Source organism: Astyanax mexicanus, chromosome 18 (genome assembly GCF_023375975.1).
Source record: "Astyanax mexicanus isolate ESR-SI-001 chromosome 18, AstMex3_surface, whole genome shotgun sequence".
Taxonomy (NCBI): Eukaryota; Metazoa; Chordata; class Actinopteri; order Characiformes; family Acestrorhamphidae; genus Astyanax; species Astyanax mexicanus.
In genome coordinates this window covers 27,462,106-27,476,145 of record NC_064425.1, presented here as the reverse complement: position 1 = coordinate 27,476,145, position 14,040 = coordinate 27,462,106, and the positions used below count along the sequence as shown (strand labels likewise).

General features: G+C 36.6%; 1 protein-coding gene across 5 annotated transcripts in view; it reads right to left on the bottom strand.

The window, feature by feature from the left end:
• robo1 (roundabout, axon guidance receptor, homolog 1 (Drosophila)) overlaps nucleotides 1-14,040 on the bottom strand; it is a 480,259-nt gene that overhangs the window by 289,862 nt on the left and 176,357 nt on the right. The window contains exon 1 of one of the 5 annotated variants that reach the window (XM_049467117.1): nucleotides 4,019-4,847. The exons of the other annotated variants lie outside the window; for them this stretch is intronic. Within the exon in view, the coding sequence (XP_049323074.1) occupies nucleotides 4,019-4,067 (49 nt within the window). The 5' untranslated portion in view covers nucleotides 4,068-4,847. Of the gene's footprint in view, nucleotides 1-4,018; nucleotides 4,848-14,040 lie in introns of those variants that run through there. 5 annotated transcript variants of the gene reach the window in all.

The following is a 14,040-nucleotide window of genomic DNA, read 5'->3' as shown; positions in this document are numbered from 1 at the left end:
AGTAAAGCTGTGAGATTGTTTCAGGCTTTGACTTGAAAACAATTACTTCAGGTTTAACGGTAATTACAAAGCCCAACTAAAACAGTAAAGTAATGTGATGAGAGAATGCAGTCATTACAGTGCCTTCACTTCTTAAATCAGCACTTTCCAAAATACAGGTTTTACAGTATTCTAAATGCACTGAGGAGGTTTATGTAACTGAGTCTGTTTTAGTGAACATCAGCAACACTCAACTCAAACTGTATATCAGGGATTCAACAAAATGTAAACGTTGTTTTTTTTTGTTTTTTTTCCCACAGGTTTTAATTGATTTGGTCACTTTTCTCACCATTGCATACATTTAATTACATTTAAAGATCTCATTCCATCGTTTTTTCATTCATTTTGAATTATACAACAGTTAGTTCCGACCTCATAATCTGATTGGTTGAGAAGTGTTCTAGCCGTGCTGATATATGTGATAACCTCAAGGCCTTCTCACACTAAACTTGTATCACTCCGCCGACGCGTTGCCGAGTAACGGCGTATACACACAGGAAAGCTTTGATTCATCAACCGCACCCGCAGCAGCGTTAGCTTAGCACAGGCTAGCGCTCAGCCGCGACACGCTCGCCCTCAGCCCGCAGCGCTGACTCGTCTTTTGTGGAAAAAAGGGAAAGAAAATCGCTCGGCTAATGCCGTCTGACAGCCAGAACGCTAACCAGCCAGGCTAGGCTAAGCTAAGTTAATGCTGAGCTAAAGCAAGCTACGCTAACCTAACCACAGTCCAGCCGGCTAGCTAAAACCAACACCGCCCAGCAAAACAAGCAGAAATGCTCAAAAAAATGCGCAGCTTTCACCTATTTTTACACTAATATCACTGTTTGCAATGTCATCTGCTACTTTACAACATGTGTAACACCCTGCTATGTGCAGTTCAGCCACTGACCCAGACTTTAAGGTTACTGTAAAACACAAAAGGAGATCCACCGGAGATCCTATGTAAACACAGTTACGTACAGACATAGTTTTCTTTGCATTATTTGAGGTCTGGAAGCTCTGCGTCTTTTTTGTTATTTCAGCTATTTTTTGTTTCTATTTTCTGTGAATAAATGCTCTAAATGACCTTTATTTGGAATTTGGGAGAATTTTTGTCCGTAGTTTCTAGAATAAAACAACAATGTTCATTTTACTCAAACATATACCTATAAATAGCAAAACCAGAGAAACTGATTAAGAAACTGAAGTGTCTCTTAATTTTCCACAACTTTGGCATTTATTTTATTTCAACCCTGAATGGTTTCAGCTTCAGTTGCTGCAGGATGAGAAAAGGATCAAGATCTGGATTATGGTGATCTGTTACAGGCAGGGTTTTCAGTGTCAGTCTGCAAATCAGCTCCGCACCTATCCGCCCCAGGGCTGTACGAGGAGGCCGGGGACTGACTGAAAGAGAGAGAAGGATCCGTACATGACCAAGCCTATCCTTCACGGCCAGCACAAAGAGCGGAGGCAACAAACCCCACAAACAAAAGTCCAAATGCTTCAGTAAACTCGAAACATTTACTTTAAATGACTCTGCAGATTCCAATTCACCCAAACAAGACAGACAGGTTCCTCACAGCACATAATAAAAAAACAGACAGGACAAAACCTACTGACATCACCAGCAGAGAGATACTTCTACAACACCGCTGTAGTCTATCAAAAACATTAAAAAGCTTCTGAAGCAGGGATTTATACAGTTATTACAAATCTAACCGACCATGTCACACTTTCACACACTGCTGCAATGAAAGGCCAGGAACTGACAAATGATTATAAGTGAATACAGGGCTGGGCAATAATATTACAGTATATATAGCTAAAGTGATATATCACAATGCAATATGCTTTTGTAAAAAACACATTTTTTTCCTGTTTGACGGCAATACAGTACAACAAATATTGAATAAAAAAATTAACTTCTTAGTTTTTTTTGTAATGCAGCATTTTTTACTTTTTTAAATGGATATTTTATATTATTATAGGTTCACACACCTTAAGTTCATAATAGATAGCAGACACATCTTCTGATTAATTAATTCAGCTACTTGAAGTGGTGCAAACACTATTATCAGTAGAATTTGAGACTGCAGATCCACAGAGAGGCCAAAAGTCACCAGCAGCGGCAAGAGGGGTATACAGTTAACCAGAACTGCATTTATGGACATTTAGGAAACAATTAGGACAAGGTAATGTAGCATTTAGTGGAACCAGAGCATACAAAAGCCACCTTGTGTGGATAAATACCAGAACAATCAAATTCTCACAGTATGTAGTAGAGGAGTAGAGGTAGATACTGCACACACACAGGCTTTTTTCTTTTTCCTTTTTCTGTAGTCAAGTTGTCATTTTGGAATTATAAGTATAAGTTTAATATACAGAATATAAAAGAATATTCATATTGTTTTTGTCCTACACTCATGTAAAAATATTTTTTCTCTAGGAAAAAGAAAACTAAACTAAGAAACTTTTAATTTTACTCAATTTAAACACATTTGACACGATATAAAAAATTAAGAAAATAAATTAGTCAAAAAGTTAAAAAAAATTAAAAAAGATTAAAAGGACAGTGTGTTATAGTACAGGTTGTATACAGCATGTCATCATCTCGCTGTTCCAACTAATTACTCCATAATCACAGTAATGATCATACTTATAGAGTATACTGTCACTGTCATGCAAAAACATGCAAAAAAGATACTTTTAATTTTACCCAATTTGAAAACATTTGACACAATATATTAAAAATTAAAGATTCAAATTTAGTCAAAAAGTAAATAAAATAAAAAATACTAAAAGGACAGTGTGTTATAGTACAGGTTGTATACAGCGTATCATCATCTCGCTGTTCCAACTAATTACTCCATAATCACAGTAATTATCATACTTATAGAGTATACTGTCACTGTCATGCAAAAACATTGTATCTACAAAATGTCAATTTTACAGAAATTAGGGGAAAAAAACTCTCTTTACTTTTAAAGTAAGTAAATAATGTCAAATATTTGATTCCAAAATACATTTTGGAGGATTTCTATGGGTCCAGTCATTATGACATTATAACACAAATAAAAGCTCAACATAACTCACATAATGGGCCAACCAAAGAGTGAACATGACAAATGTGGAAAACCAAGGTACTTTTGGGGGAACTTTTAGCATTCACATTATAACACAGTAAGTACACTATAGCTAATGATAAATTAGCTAGTCTGTAAACTTCAGTTAAATGTTTAAAAAGTCACTTAAAACTAAGCACGAGGACAAAATTATAGTGTGCTAACTGCCAGTAACCCTTACCATCACACTGTAACCCAAATAAAGCAAAACTTTACTGGAGAAAAGTAGCAACAGAGAAAAATATCAAGTCTGGGCTCAACTAAAATTGTATACTTAAGTGTGAAATATATATATATATATAATATATATATATAACTTTACTGGACATGGAAAAACTCTGCTTTCAATGGTTGTCAATGCAAAAAGATATATTGGAGAATTTCCACTGGTCTTTTCATCATGAAATTTCAACACAAAAGAAAGAACTACAGTATTAATATTATAAATCTTACAAAAAGTAAAAGTAAAATCAAATACATAATATTTCAGGGTATAAAATTGCTCACAATATTCAAAAATATTGGCGATTTTATTGCGTTCAGTGCAATATGGCACACCCCTATGGCTAAGTCTGTAAAATCATGTGTCTATTAAGTGTAAAACTGAATGTGTATGCAAGTCCAATGCATAAGAGCTGTCAGTAACTTTTAACTGTATTATTCTGTAAATAATACATCAATAATGTCTTGAAAGTGAAAAACAGTATAGCTACAGAGAGGCACAGTTAGCCTCCCCAAAATCACCAAATCTGGGCTGAATTTAAAGTTAGGAAAACAGCAGAGATAAAGGAAAAGTTATCGTATGTAGAAAAGAGAGAGAGACGATAAATCAATTGTAGAACTCCAAAACCTTTGAAAATAGAGAAGCTCATACATACCTGTGCAGATGTGCAAAAATAAAAGAGCAAGTCCCAGAGCTTTGGCCATTATTACTCCTAAACAGCAGCTCTCAGAACTGAAGTTTGATGCTTTTCTGATGAATAATCCACAGAGTTTTAGAAGAGCTGGCTCAATTTTAGATCCTTCATCTTAATAAATTCCAAAATCCACGGTTTTGAAAACAGCTCAGTGTTGCAAAATTTAAAAATCTTGTATTTTTGTAACAGCAAAGCATGAATTCCGTGAGTATTCCATAAACACAATTAAAACATAAAAACTCAATTAAATTAAGCAAAAATCCACAGAAAATGGTCAAGTTTCCTCAGCTCTGTGCTGCATCCTCACTCTTTCACTCCAGAGCTCCTCATTTACAGTCTGTCAGAAGAGAGAGATGATGATGATGATGATGATGATGAAGACGAAGCTCCTCAAACTCCAGAAGAACTTCAGAAGTTCTCCAGCTTTATATAAAACAGTGTCAGGGTTAGTTAATGAAGTCCTCCACACTGCCAGTCCTCCATACATAAGTCACAATAAGCGCAGGCATCGCTTTCAGCAGGTCAGTAGTCCTGTAGTCCTGTAGTTCAGCTAGAAAACTTCACAGATGTTTCCAGAGCAGCGCGAGGCAGTAATAAAACTCCAGACTCCGCGCGCTGCTCAGCTCATTTCTTCACTTTCTCTAATTCACTACATTAATAATAATAAAAAGTATAATCCCGGCCGCTCCTCCTCTCTTCTCTTCTCTCCGCTTTTAAATCTCTCGCTCCTCTGCGCGGAGAGCGCGTCTCCTCCTCCGGCTGAGCGGGTTAAACAGCACCGCTGCTGCTGCGGCTTCATTCAAACTGCATGAATGGAGCTGAGAATGGTACGACCCGCGCTCCCCCCGCAGCGACGCACAGTGGCCTCTTCCAATCCGTGATAGAGAGTATTAACCCTGTGTGAGCCGGAGCGCTCACTTTTACCTGTGTTTAATATAATACTAGCTTTTTATCTTTTATTTTAGTTTAGATATTTAGTGTTATTTAGTATTATTTATGTCTTATATGTTTGGTTTTCATATTTATCCAAACTAATACTAATATGTAAAGTTACTTAACACAAAACAAAGAATGATGTTCATAATATAATATAATATAGCAAAAAATGAAAATGGTCAAATACATAGACAAAGAAAATGTAGTTTATGTTACAATATCTTAACCAGTAATCACATAATAACACAAAGTACTATACTACAGCTAATGATCGGGAATATTAACCCTGTGTCAACCAGAGCAGAGAACTATGGAAGCCCGTTCCGCCGCTTAAAATTAACATCATTATTTTGAGATATTAAGTCACTATTCTGACATAGCAAGTGTGTTTGATGTGGGAAAAAAAAAGTTTTTTTCTTTAAAAATCATGAAATAGTATCTTAAAATAATGAGGGACTATCTTAAAATAATGATTTGCTATCGATAGTATCTCAAAATAGTGACTTACTATCTAAAAAAATAAGGTCACAGCAGTTTACGTAATAATAAGAAAAAATGTGCGGGTTAGAGTTTTTTTTTTTTTTTAGGTGGTGGAAATGTTTGATTACCGAAATATTTTTGTTTTCTATTTACCCAGTTGAGCAGCTTTATGAATCCAAAGCTATTGAGAGAGAGAGAGAGAGAGAGAAAGAAAGAGGGACTCCAGTCAGATCTTCTCCAGCTTTATAAAACAGTGTAATAAAAAAAGTCCACCACACTTCCAGCCCTCCACACTGTCACATCAGAAATAATAGAAAGGAAAAGGAAAAATTGTGTGAGACAATAATACAGTCCAAAACCTCAAAAATGTAAAATAATTGTAATCAAAACAATGCATTTGACTAAATTCTCCATGTATTGTTACTTAAGACGATTTGACTTCAATTTTAGACCTAAAATATAAAATAGACCTAAAAAAATAAAAAAGTCAAATTCATCGTTAATTTCATAATTATTGTTAAATGAATCCAATGTTTATTTTCTTTTCCTGGTTTCAGTCTATACTTTTTTTTGTATATATGTATGTGATCCTTACACATCCATGCGTTTTCTCTGAAGCCTCTGATCCACTGCTCCATACAGACTGCACGCAGCCCGCCTTATACACGCTCTTCTATGAATGCAACAACAGCGCCCTCTGCTGTTCACTATGCTACTGCACTAATGGCTAGAGAATACATACATGGATACGTACACACACACGTACCATTTAAAAGTGTGGAATAACTTGGTATTTAATGATTTGTGCCATTTTAATACAATGATATCCATATTAAACATACTATACAGTTTTATTGACTTCCATATCTGATTATTTTTGTTCATTTAAAATAGCATAAATTCTCAATAACACTTTTATATAGAACTTTATTGTCTGTTTTAGGTGAGCTTTGTTTATTATTCACAGCTCATTTTGTTCACTGATTCCTTGCTTTATACATTTTTTTATCTGTGTTAAAAAACACAGATAAACACATACATGAGTGAAAAAAGTTTATAACACATTTTAACTTCATATATACAGTATGGCCACACCTCAATCATTTTTTCACATTTTTTTTGTCTTGTTGTTCCAGCCACACTCTTCGATCTCCCAACAATTAGTTCCAGTGAAGGGTAATGTCTTGATGTACTATTTTAGACAATTACATGCCATCAACTTTGTGGCAGCCGTTTGGGACAGGCACATTGTTCCTATTGTAGTATGACTGCCGGGTCAACAAAAACATGGTTTAACCTGAATCTCAATGACCTGCAAAGAGCTCTGACTTTAACACTACAGCAGACTGAGCTCAACAGATAATACTCAAATTATTTTTTCTGTTTCTGTTTATAATTACGAGTTAATCTACAGTTACAGTAGATACAGGAGTCAACCAGCAAGTGCATCTGCATCAAAACTGCTGCATGGCACATATGTGCCTGGCAAAAGGAGTCAGATTTTAGGTCAAAACAGCTTCTTCTTCTTACTTCTGAATTGTTTAATGGGTGACAGTAGTCTGTCTTAACTTCCTGTATTTGAACTGAAAGTCTAAATCATCTGGAGAAGTGTTTTCAATGGTTAGCAGCAACTTTTACACCTGCGATTCTGATTCGGACCAAACTAAGGATTCCAAAAGTCCGGACCAAAACTTGTCGATAAGAAGGGACCCTTAATTAGTTTTTATTCATTTATTCATAACATGATTAGGATACATCATCAGATATTAAAGAATCAGGCTAAGTTTATGCACCGGCAGCTTTTGTCAGCAGAGCTTCAGCCAGTATTTTCTTATTTGAACTGTGTAGAACATCGCAAAAATCTCTGGGTTCTGCCCACACAGTGAATCTGCCTACTGCTATTCCCCCAGTCCCCCCATTTCCACACTCAGGGTTGCCAGGTATAAACAACATCATGCAAACAGTACCCTCCAGCCATAGTAACAGGCAAGCTAACAGTCTATTTTTCTGGTGAACAGGTAATCACTGATCTTCAGTAAGGTTGCTATTACCATAGCTGGGCAATTTACCACCATCACTAGCATATAGTAGAGAGGAGTAGAGAGGAATTCTGGATATTGAAACGTATATGTTCACTGATCAGCTACAGAGTAAGACTTCCACGTCGCTTGCCACTGATTGTGTGTCAATCTGGCAACCCGTGAGAGCTTGGCATCTGGGAAGGAGTAGGTGGGGCAGAAAACTCTCTAAATTGGACACCTGTAGTCATTTCACACACTCATTCCCATTTATTACTGATTGTTACTTTATTTTGTATTTTTTATTTATCTGCCAAAATTGTATTTATAAAGACTTGGTTTAATAATAATAATAAAAAAATCTTGAACATTGATCTAGGGTAATCCACCCACCTCTCGCAAATATATATTGTGAATAGAGTAGACTGAGAAACATCTAAAATCAGCAGGTCTTTGTCAACAGTTAAGCCTATGCTTATTTTATGTCATATCTCCCCACTCCTCCCAAATCAGAGACAGCAGCAGACTGACTGTGCACATTTCCTGATGCATCCTCCCTCAAACTCACCCTGACCTTCATCAGTCTGGAGCAGTAACAAACAGAGTGATGTGTGTGTGTGTGTGTGTGTGTGTGTGTTGGCTGTCACAGCACTGAGTGTGAATGTACAGGAGACAGCAGAAAGCTTTCAACAGCTGAGCCAAAACTCCATCCTTCACCTGCCCTCCCGGAAAAAGCAACCTTCACTAGGGAAGGACGCACAACATCTGGCATCCCCGGGCTCTAGGTGTCCAGTGAACTGTTGTCTGACTATAGTCTAAGGACACTACAGCCAAACAAGCTCAGCTGGATAAACAAAGTAATGCAAAAAGATCCCATCAGCACTGTCTGACTGGTGCTAGATTATCTGTGTGAAGATCTGATGATCAGAACTTTGCCTTTGTGAGGACTCATGTGAATCGACTGTGCTGTGTTTCTGTTGGTCCTGAGATCCTATATAGCATAATTCAGTAATTAATAGTAATGTAAAGTCAAAAAGGCTATTTGTGTTTAAATAAAGTTTACTAATTAAATGTTTAACCTCCTACATGTTGTATTCAGGCCCACGCTTCATTTCTTCAGTCTCCTCATAGCTAGATTTTTCCTCATTATTAACAATAATTTAACAGACTCTACAATAGAATCCGGTTAGATGCCAGTGGAATACTCTTATAATTATGATGATACATATATTGGCCCTACAACAGAACTCTGTGGGACTCCACAAAATATACTTATTAACTTAAATGGCTCCTAAAAAAATTAATTTGGTTTCTGCTGTGGAACTTATAAATAAATAGTACATTTTTAATTTATGGTTTCATTAGACCAAGCAATGCCAGTTGGTTTGGATACCAGTGGAATACTACCAGTACACTAAATCCATATTAACTAAAACAAATTAAAAGTGTCCCAAGATATAATAGGCCCACACTTCATTTCTTTACTTGCATTAATAATTAAGTTGTAAATAATTTTAAAAACATTTATGAGAACTTACAACACATAAATAGAAAGAACAACAGTGCCAATTACTTTTTAAAAAAAATATGTAATAAATATAATATAAAAAGTCAGTTTAGTCCTTTAATATGGTATTATAGTTAAATGAATAAAGTTATTAACAGAAATGTTAATGCTCACTGATGGATAAGACAAAATAAGATAAGCATCTGAGGTTTAACACTATAAATGAATGTGGAATCACTATTTAATTCACGGCAGGCCACCGTTGCACTTTCTATTAATATGTTGTTACTGCTTACTAATGGATTATAACCTAAGTAATAACACTTAATAAATCACTTATGAACCCTTTATAAAGGAGCCTTATTTTAAAGTGGTACCATGTCATAATTAGCAATAATTACTATTTCATTTAAAATGTTTGATGAGTTTAATAACTTTACTCATTTACTCAATTTACAATTTTTTGATGAAGCTGCTCATCATTAAGCAAATTAAGCGATCAAGCTGATCTTAAAAGAAGACCACACTGCTCCCGTTCTGCCTTTTGCTCTGCTCCCTGCCTGCAATATGATATTCAGTGACATTTCACTGTTTTCTGCAATAACTACAATGCTGTACTTTTACTTTCATTACTTGAGAAGTACATTTTAGAAAAAAAAAAACTACTTGCAATACTTCAATACAAAAATTGTTGAATATTTTAGTACTTCCAGTGTGGAGCACAGAACACTTCTACTCAACTTCTACTCAAATCACTTATTTTGTACTTTCTACAACTACAACCAAGTTAAAATGACAATTTGAAAGCCTTGATCCTTTTTTTAGCAACAGCATGATTATGGCATGTAAACCACTAACCAAATGATTAAAAATATATAAAGTAAGTGAACAATACTGAAAGACCAAGAAAGGAAGGGCATTCTTGAGAAGAATAGTTTAGAACTGTCTTCAACACCAACAAAGAGAATCAAAGCATTTAAAACCTCTAAAAAATCATTGATATAAATCATACTTTATTTTTTTTATATAAATATATATATATGGTCTTTCTAATACTGTAGTATTTACTTACTATGGAAGCTCTGATGACATTTGTGTGCTTTGCTGTTAGAGTGCCGTAGTGGTCCCACTGGTCCAGGGTGGGCTCCCTGGGTGTTCCCTCGCAGCTGCTGCTGCTGCTTGCAGTGTGAATGTGGGCTCCTGAGCCCAGCTTGGTGAGGAGCACCTGGAGGTCTCCCATGTTGCACGCCCAACATAACGAGCATAGCCAGGACCACTATGACCAGAGAGAGGGTCTGCATATCTGATCACAATGCAATCAAACTGCAGCAAAGTTCAGCTGGAGAGAGTGGAATGTAAAAAGACTCCACGTTTTTTTACATCTGATTTGATGGGTTTCCAATAAACTGACCAGTTAGTATCTGTACACGCAGATCCAGACAAATCCAAACTTTAACATCCAAGTTAGAGATAGTAAAGTTCAAAATAGGGTAGTATCTCCACGAGTGTGAAGAATTGAAGAATCTTGAGGAACTCATTCACAGAGTAGTGATCCTTAAAAATAGTCCTTTGTGGGTAGTATTAATTCTAATTTAAAACTAAAACTTAAAAACACAATTATAGTCTAGATTTTAATTCTAACCTGCTCTAAACTTCACTCGTTTGCAACAGACTTCAACCAGCCACAATGACAACTATGCTCTATAGACGCCCATTCACTGTCATGTCTTAATATGGCCTTTTTTTTTTTTTTTTTTGGTAATGAGGCCGCCCGTAACACGGACAGCACAAACCGTGTGCTGAGCGAGGTCCAATCCTTTCATTCTTCCCTCCAGTATCTCACACATGAAAAGCTTTCTTCCTATTCTCCCTCTAATTCTCTGTTTGATATTCAAAGCAAGTTTGGGGACATTTTCTCTTTTTTTCTTCTCATGTCTGTGTGTGTGTGGATGCTGGAGACGGGGGGACCCTCTGGGCTCCATGCTGGGGCATCTCTTTCAGCCCAGCGAGACCCCCCTGAAAGTCCGGGCTGCGGCGCTATGGGGTTACGGGGGTGACCCAGGCGGCGGCTGAGAGCGGGGCACGTTTTATCTCCCCCTGACTAAGACTATTTTATGCCTTCCATTCAGTCCGCATCATCCGACACAACAGCACGGCCTAAAACAAAAACATTCCCCGGGAATTATGCTCCCTGTCGAGCGGCGAGGGGCGAAAACAGTTCCTCTGCCCCCAAAGAGAGAGAGCTGAATGTTTCTGAGGGGAATCTACTGTAGTGTATAAACAGTATACGGACTAATTTTGTATGCATGGCACTGATATCATATACAGCTCTGGGAAAAGAAAAATAAGACAACACTTAAAAATGAATGATGAGTTTCTTTTATTTTACCACATTGAAAACCTCTGGAATATAATCAAGAGGAAGGATGGATGATCACAAGCCATCAAACTAAGCTGAACTGCTTGAATTTTTGCACCAGGAGCGGCATAAAGTTATCAAAAAGCAGTGTGTAAGACTGGTGGAGGAGAACAGGCCAAGTGATAGGGGCATAGCACCTTCCATGCAACTGAAATCCCTGTTTTTACATCATTAGCATGCCCTAAAATAGGTCCACACTTCATTGGTAGAATTCTGAAAGCCCTGACATTTAAAAATAAGGCACTGAGAGCAGGTAATTTATTAAAAAACAATGTATTTCTGAATGCTGGGGGGTGAACGGAGGTGGGCTATTCAATAAAGTTTCTTACTTGTTATCAGGTCAAGTCAATTTCACACCGGATTTGTCCTTTAAGGGTATTTTTCTTATAATTAATAAGTCTGCAGTTTATATGAATTCACTACATATTCTGCACTTATAGTATTTGTTAGATTACATTAGTTTTATGTTCAATTATTATTTTTCCTGTAAATTGCAAAATATTTGTTTCTACTGAATGTTATTAAGTATTATATTTTTGTCAGTAGCTAAATCTTGACATTAATTAAATTTTTTTTTGTGTGTGTGTGTTTTCTTATATCGGCAAGTATACAGTTAATACAAAAATACCCTAAAATATTGTGATACTATTTCAGGACCATATCGCTATTTGGGACAATTCTCTTATTATAACAGACTGAAATCAACTAGATATCCGTGAACGTCTGATGTTTTTTAACGTCTGCCCAGATTAATTTCAGTCAGTGGCGCACCTGTGTTTTCTGTTGCCAAGATAGCAGTACGCCAGAAATGTACCTGAACACACCACTCTTTTTAGACCACTACACCCATCGGCGTATATATATTCACAAGCACTGGTGCTATTTACACGATACTGACACAAAGCGTGAAAACATACTGTTAACAGGGTGTAAGGTAGTAATGAGCATCACAGCACACCTTGTTTAGGGTGTAAGATTGGGCTGCTAGATCATTGCTTATGTCCTTCTGAAGAACTATTATTACTATTATTATTATTATTAGTAGTAGTAGTAGTAGTAGTATAAGTATTATAATTGTATTAATATTACACTATATTATAATATATATTTTTAATTTTTTTTTACGACTGATTGAAATAAAAAAATAGACTGCATATATAATGTCTGATGCTGATTAATTGACTTTGCGCTGGCTCTCTGATTATATTATGTGAAATTCAGCCATAAAATAAAAGTAAATGGCAATAAAAGCTCAGCAGTATTAAAGTTTTCTCTGTAAAAGTGCTCCATATTCCTCTGCAGTGTTTTTATGGGCGAGAGTTTTATTCTCTTGGACAGATCTGATGGAAATGCAGCATTACTTCCATCATTTCAGCTATTTGCTCGCACTTCATTCAACAGCTAGATGGAAACCTGGCTGTTGTTTAGTGTGTATTACTGGTTGCTGACAGGAAAAGCAGCGATTTTTCTATTTGCTCCTCCATTAGAACACGTTCTCCTTACTGTTCTCCATCCAGGAGTAGAACATTGATAAGTGTCTCATTCTAAAAGTCTTCCAATACAACTCAAAAGGAAATAATTATCCATTTAAAAGCACACTGCTGTTGAGTAATGTTTTGTGCGTCTGACTGAAGTGTCGGTACAAAGTGAATGAGGCAGAGCTGTAAAAATATTAATGTAGGAAAGTACAGGAATGTGAGTCTGGATGGTGATGGACGCCTGGCCCAAGTGTGTTGAGTGTGGACGGTGAGGAATAGCTACGACTGTTTCAGACATGTTCCTGCTCAAGGGGAGGAACCTTCAAGTTCTCAGGAAGTCACAAATCATGGCAGTGTCACTGTGTCACAGTGTTAGCGCTGCTGTGATGAGAGGCAACAAATCATTTTTATGAGTCAACTCCTAAAAATAAAGGTGCTGCAAATGGTTATTGGAGTGATGCCATAGAAATAGAACAACTTCTGCTTCCAAAAAAAAACTATGTTTGTAAAAAAATAAGTGAGTGTGTAGAAAATGTGAGAAAATTTACCATTTGATGTCCAGATTCTTCCACCAAAACATTTTGAAAGTTTTTTTTTTTTATCTACTATAGATACTACACATCTTTTTGCAATATAAGTAACACTTAAAATCCTTTAATTGTCCCAAACATTGTCAGTGTACCTTTTAATTTGGTGCATCTTATGTATGAATTTTGCTAGTCTGGTTGTAAAAAGCAGTAAAGCCACTCCACTGAAGTGCTGCATTATACAAGAGTTTTAGTTTAGTTCTCCAGCACCGGGGCTGGGGTAGCATTAGCATTAGCCGCTAACCGCTATTTCACTGTTCAGAAGTGATTATTATAGGCCTGTAGCCTGCTGTCAACCCCAGCTAGCACTGCTGGAGCAGCATTATCATCACCCACTAACCGCACTAGCTCTTTTGCCATTGAAAGGTGAGTATATCAGACTGTAGCCTGCATGTTTACTGTGTTGAAACATGCTACGTGGGATGAACCGCTAGCTACTATCACCATGGCTTACCGTAACACTTAGGGTTTCTCAGTGTAGCGCTGTTGGGTGGCTTTAGCCGCTACTGCTCCAGCCTTAGTGCTGGAGAAATTCAGGAATCTCAGCGTACTGTAAAT